The 6,760-nt window shown below is 31.2% G+C and overlaps 1 protein-coding gene across 1 annotated transcript; it reads left to right on the top strand.

The window, feature by feature from the left end:
- The first annotated feature begins 29 nt into the window (after positions 1 to 29).
- LOC133674183 (aspartyl protease family protein At5g10770-like) lies at positions 30 to 1,806 on the top strand. The gene is made up of 3 exons (XM_062095196.1): positions 30 to 245; positions 375 to 800; positions 932 to 1,806. The coding sequence occupies exons 1-3, from the start codon at positions 83 to 85 to the stop codon at positions 1,732 to 1,734; spliced, it is 1,392 nt and encodes a 463-aa protein (XP_061951180.1). The 5' UTR covers positions 30 to 82; the 3' UTR covers positions 1,735 to 1,806.
- Positions 1,807 to 6,760: the final 4,954 nt, after the last annotated feature.

Here is a 6,760-nt window from a genome sequence, read left to right on the forward strand (position 1 = left end):
CATGTATAAATAGATGTGCCTGCCTCGAGAGAAGCATAATAATTGTTTAAGAGAAGAATATTTGTCTCCCATTGGCGCTCCCATGTCTTCTAAATCACTACTTTCTTTTGTGATTTATGGTTTTTTTCTTCTTTCCCCTTGTAACTCTTTGAAGGACAATGCCGATGAAGAAACGAGAGCGTATTTTCATACTCTCAAAATCAATTCTCTCCCATCATCAGAAGTCTGCAAGGAATCTTCCAAAGGTATTATAGTTCTTGATTCAAAAATTAAGCACATGACCTCCTTCTTCTCACTACTATTACTATGAAGGATATTGTAGAGAGAGAGGATTGCACTTGATATGTTCTTAAGGTAATTGCTTTGTGTTTCAGCTCTCAACGAGGGTTCATCATCCCTAAAATTAGTACACAGGTTCGGTCCATGCAATCCACACAGAACATCAACTGCTCCAGCATCATCCTTCAACGAAATCCTCCGTCGAGACAAACTTCGAGTGGACTCAATTATTCAGGCCAGGCGTTCAATGAACTTGACCAGCAGTGTTGAGCACATGAAGAGTAGTGTCCCGTTCTATGGTCTATCCAAAATCACTGCAAGTGACTATATTGTCAACGTTGGAATGGGCACGCCCAAGAAGGAAATGCCACTTATATTTGACACAGGCAGTGGTCTCATTTGGACTCAATGTAAGCCGTGCAAGGCTTGCTATCCAAAAGTACCTGTGTTCGATCCAACCAAGTCAGCTTCATTCAAAGGCCTTCCATGTTCCTCAAAGCTATGCCAATCAATCAGGCAAGGTAAATATTATTATTTTGACATGCATTAAAAGTTTTAATTGGCTGGTTAACGATATTATTGAAACAAAAATGGATAAATTAAACCTTAAAAAAAAATTTCAAGAGTTGTATGTTCAATGTTGTGGATACAGGATGCTCCTCTCCGAAGTGCACCTACATAACTGCATATGTAGACAACAGCAGCTCCACAGGAACTTTGGCCACCGAAACTATATCCTTTAGCCATTTAAAGTACGACTTCAAGAACATTTTGATTGGATGCAGCGATCAAGTATCTGGTGAATCACATGGACAATCTGGTATAATGGGACTAAACCGCGAGCGTATATCTTTTGCATCACAAACTGCTAATATATACAACAAACTCTTCTCTTATTGTATACCGTCAACTCCTGGCTCAACTGGTCATCTTACTTTCGGCGGCAAAGTGCCGAATGATGTCAGATTCTCCCCAGTATCTAAAACAGCACCACCTTCGGACTACGACATCAAAATGACTGGAATTAGTGTTGGAGGCCGTAAACTATTGATAGATGCATCGGCTTTTAAGATTGCTAGCACCATCGACTCTGGTGCAGTGCTCACTCGGCTGCCTCCGAAGGCATACTCGGCACTGAGGTCAGTGTTCCGAGAAATGATGAAAGGTTATCCTTTGTTGGACCAAGATGACTTTCTAGACACATGCTATGACTTCAGTAATTATAGCACGGTTGCAATACCTTCGATTAGTGTGTTCTTCGAAGGTGGCGTGGAGATGGATATCGATGTTTCGGGGATCATGTTGCAGGTTCCAGGGAGCAAGGTGTACTGCTTGGCATTTGCGGAATTGGATGAGGAAGTTTCAATCTTTGGGAATTTTCAGCAAAAGACTTACACAGTAGTCTTTGATGGTGCGAAGGAAAGGATTGGGTTTGCCCCCGGTGGCTGTGACTAAAATGGAAAAAAAAAAAATCTTGGAGCACTAGCTCTAAATTATAATATATCAATAAAATGGTTTGATTTTATATTTTCGTTTTGTGGTTCTCTTAAAACATTCACTAACAAACCTTTTAATTTTATTAAAACTAATATTCTCTAAAAAAAAAAGAAATCGGTATTCAAAAATGGTAAATATGTACATTTGTATTTAAGTAAATAAGTTAAATAGGAGAAAACATAGTTGTTGTCCAGGATATGACTCGATAAAAATACTCAATGAAAGACTTGAATTACTGAATTATCAGGTCAATCTATAGATAATCGACTTTTTTTAAAAAAATATCGATTTGTATTTTTTTTCAGAGAATGTCAACATGGGCGTGTTCGATCTTTTTAACCATCATGAAAACTAAAGTGAAGAAGATACTACACTTCTCACGTCCTAGCAATGCCACCTGCACACAATTCTGCTGGATGGACCATGCAACCGATTCTATTTCGGGTGATTGATTATGTTTCCTCGGCTCAGCTTCAATCACATTGTTTTCATTAATATATTCAATGGAGTTTAAGATGTATTTTTTTTAATTCATTTAAAACCCTATTTAATATTGTGTTAGTCATTGTTTTGTTTTTTAAAGTGTTTTTTATTTAGAAATAAATTAATATAATATATTTTTTAAAATTTTTTTAACATATCAAAATCAAATTAAAATCATTAAAAAAATTAATTTAAAATAAAAAAAAAATTAAACTTCTTTTGAACCAAAGCTTGCTGATCGTCAAAGATATATCCTGTCCAGTCATGTTTCCTCTTTTCCTTTTAATTCCATGAGCTACACGTATCCCCAAAAATTCCCTCCTCTGTTCATTTCATTTGCCAAAAAGTGAAATATTGCTTTTTTTTTTTAAACTTCCAGTAAAATTAAGGCTAATTTTTTTAAAAAAATTCCCCTCTCTCAACTCAAGTGAAAAAACAAATACCACTGCATTTTTAGTTCTCCACTTTCTTAAAGCAGGATATGTTTCTATAAATTGTGGAAGATCTTCATTTATATATCTCAATTTATATTTATTAGATATATACATCTAAACAACTCAGGACCAGTTCATAATTTGTATCATTTAACTTGATGTCGATTGGTGCAACAATAGATTCATGAGTTGCTGTAGTTGTTATCTGGCTTAACATCTATAATAATCTAGATGTTAAGTTAGCAAGGGTTGAAGGATGGACTTCGGAGTTTTCTGTTGGGGAGGTAAGATCTTTTATTTTCTCAATTTTTCAAAATTCTGTCTTCTTTTCCTTTCTTTTTGTTGGTTCACAGAAAGAATCAGACAAGTCCTAGAGTTGATGCACTGATACCATGTTACAATGATATATTATTCATTTCTTTTCTGAATATGAGATCATGTTCTTATAGCATATACAAGGCTGCTAAGTATGGAAAGTAATAAATATTTACAAAAAATTTAGTTGGGATCATGGTGATACATATTTGATAGAGCTAATGAATTCTATCATCGTGATTTTAGCAATTAATCTCAAATGACAGTTTATGCCAACAACATTTATATGACTGTACCAAACTTTAAAAACTTGATTCAATCTATATAGAGCCTTTTTCAACTTGGATATCTTATGCTCATTATCAAATTTCACATAACTAAAAAATTGATCAACAAATACCTATTCTTAAAGATATCAATGTTGAAAAGCTGACTTCATATCCAACTGGAAGATAGAACATGCAGTTTGAGTTGCCAAAATAGTCAATATAATTCTATCATACATTGCAACTAAGGAAAAAAACTTCTTTGTAATTCACATCATACTCTTGCTTTTAACCTTTAGTTAAAGTCTGTATTTATATTTTTCAACTTTTCTATTCTTCTTTAACTGTCTTATACACTTATTTTACACCAATGATTTTTTATCCTTCTAATACGAAGGAAGGTAAAAGAGCTTGACTACTTGTGTGCAAAACATATTCTCTTCAATCCATTTTTATCGAAATCAAAATTAAAGCAGAATTAATTTTGGTGATTATTAAAATAAATTCCCATCACTTTACCTTAGTCACCCTCCATAACAATAAAAATAAAAAATAAGCAAAAAACTGAAAACTAGTTTTTTTGCCTAAAAACAATGTTTTTTCCCCTTTGAAAACAAACTATTTACGGTTATTGTCTAGATCATTTATTTATATACTAATTAAAAAAATAATTCTTTATGAATCTAATAATTATTTTACAATAAATCTCCAATTCAGGCTCATATACCTGGGCCAATGTTAAGTCAAATGCATATGACTTAAGCCTCAAACCCACTTTAACTAGGTCTTTTATATATATATATATATATATATATATATATATATTCAACTTACTTCTAATTACATAAATTATAAGAAAATCTTTTAATTTTTTAAGTTTTTAGGTTTATATTATATGTCAATAAAGGATTTTTTATAATCAAAATTTTATTTACTTCTAATTTATCTTAAATAAGTTAATATTTTATGTTGATGTATTTTTATTGGAGAATAATTTTTATAACAAAACGAGTAGGTTCACGAAAAATGACCAAATCTTTTTTGCTTTTTTAGGAAAAAGAAAAGGGAAAAAAGAGTTAAAAAGAGTGGAAGTTCCTTTATAGGAGAGCCATGTCCTGTAGTCACAGTATAAAGTAATCATGGTGTCCAGTTTCATCCATAGTGCGGAGACCCAATATTGTTTCCATTCCAACCTTAATTTGCTAGGGATGGCAGGGTCAACTTTCAGCCTCAGTACATCCCTACCAATGGATAGATTGAATGGCCCTGAGTCCCTCGACCTGGAATATTGTTTTTTCATGGAGGAGCAAAACGATCTGTATATGGCCCTGAGTCACTTTGGAGGAATCATTTGCTATTGGCGCACTTAGATTTGGTATGGCAAAAGATAAGATTGTGTTCTTGTAATGGAGGAAAAGCTTTTTGCTGTTGAATAATATCATAATCGAGCAATCTTTCACCTTTGATTCTGATTGAATTCCAATGATTATTGCTATTAGTGGAAGTGTAGAGGATGTGTAGGTTCTATTATGTTGTGTTGCAAAATGACTACATGAACTTGTATATTTCAGTAAGATTTTTAGTTGCTAAGTTAGTAAAAAAAATAAAATTAAACATTATTATTTGAAATTTGAGATAACTTATTGATTTAATATAGTCTATATACCTCTATTTATGTATTTCATATAATCATGAATAGTAAGATAAAATGTTCATTATTATTCATAATTAATTTTTCTAATTTTGAATGTATTAATGATAAAAAAAACTACAAGTTTGCTCTTAGTCATGGCTTGTTTTTTGTGCTAGTTTGCCTTTCTAAATTTCAATATTTCTTTGATTTATAAGAAAAGGAATGGTAAAAGCTAGTGGATGGATTACTTGTTAATCATAACCTAAACAAATTTATTATTTTCAGTTTTTGTTTTCATTATTAATTACAAATAGTACTAAATCCATATTTAATTAACAATTTAATTGGTATCCTTGATTAAATTTTCAAATAACTTTAACGACATATTTCTTGTTTATTCCTACCATACAAGAAATTGTCTATTTAGTTAATCATCACGAAGTTAGTAAACGATATAACAATGAAGAGCATGAGAAATTGGTGTATGAACTTTGTGGCGCCTCGATAAATGGTGGCCACCATGTTAAGGAAAAAAATTAATTGTATATTGTGGAAAATTAGAGTAACCACTTAATAATTAAGAAAAAAATCAAGGATCTTAAAACATATTGTAATGGTTTCAGAAATTTAGATAAAAAATTACTTATATTTAAGAAAAGAATGATATTATTTTTACAACATCTTTTCTTATGAAAATTCATCTTTACCAAGTGTTCTCTCTTAGTTTTTTTTTATTGCTATTAATTATCTTAATTATTTTTAACTTTTTAATTTTAATTTTTAATTTTTAAATATTTTGAGAAAAATTTGATGTCGGTTTTTATACACGTTAGAAAATGATATTAGTTCAAAAAAATATGAGACTTTTAAAAAATATTGATGTTAAGCCCTTAACAATTTTTATCAAAATTACTAAAAATAAACTAATTTTAAAATCTGGACATTAGTTTCTTAAAAACAAAACATATAAAAAATAAAAATTATCCCTGAAAAGGGAGATTTCATCAAGCTTTCATGATAAGAATTTAGCTTTGGTCCCCGAGGAGTCCCTTTTGTTAAATATATATATATATATATATATATATATATATATATATATATATATATATCTTGAAAATCAAGAGTTTTTATCATTATTTTTTTATTTATTATTTTTTGAGAAAACATGGGTTTTTGATTTTTTTATATGTAGGTCCAATAAGCCATTTGATTTTAGCTAAGTCTTAATTGACTTAATATACTTGTTATTAAGTCAAAATATGCATGTTTTGTTTTTATGAAGATGCTAAAATAAATAATTTTTTCAAGTGCTAAAATGTGAAAAATGTTTTTTTGGTGTTTTTTTAAATAAAAAAACAAACTAAAAAGGAAAACATTTTTTTTATTGTACAATGGTAGAAAACATTATTTTAAAAAAATACTTGGCAGTAAAACCCACAAAAAATTTATTCACATAAATTAGATGTTATTTTTGTTTTGTTTTACTTTTATCCTAAACCCATCAACCCTACGAGTACAACCCAAAAAACTTAGCCGAGATTTATTAATGTCTACTCACCATCAACATGCCGAGCTAAAAAGACAAGGCCGCTTATTCCAAAGCCGTATGGAGTCCTTTTAACAGAGAGAAAAAAACGCCTCGCCCCTCCCCTCGCCCAGAGACCAAGGTACCGAGGACTTTCCCATTCTAAAATCCTACCATACCTATGGAACATCCAACCAAACGAGACCCAGAAAGACAGGCATCATCCTCAAACCTCACCTCTTTTCCCATGAGAAACCGTGCATACAGACTATAACTCAGCTCTGCCATCTCAGAATCCTTGCTTACAAATCAGGCAGGTTGACATGCT

The sequence above is a fragment of the Populus nigra genome, chromosome 15 (genome assembly GCF_951802175.1).
Source record: "Populus nigra chromosome 15, ddPopNigr1.1, whole genome shotgun sequence".
In the NCBI taxonomy this organism is placed as follows: Eukaryota; Viridiplantae; Streptophyta; class Magnoliopsida; order Malpighiales; family Salicaceae; genus Populus; species Populus nigra.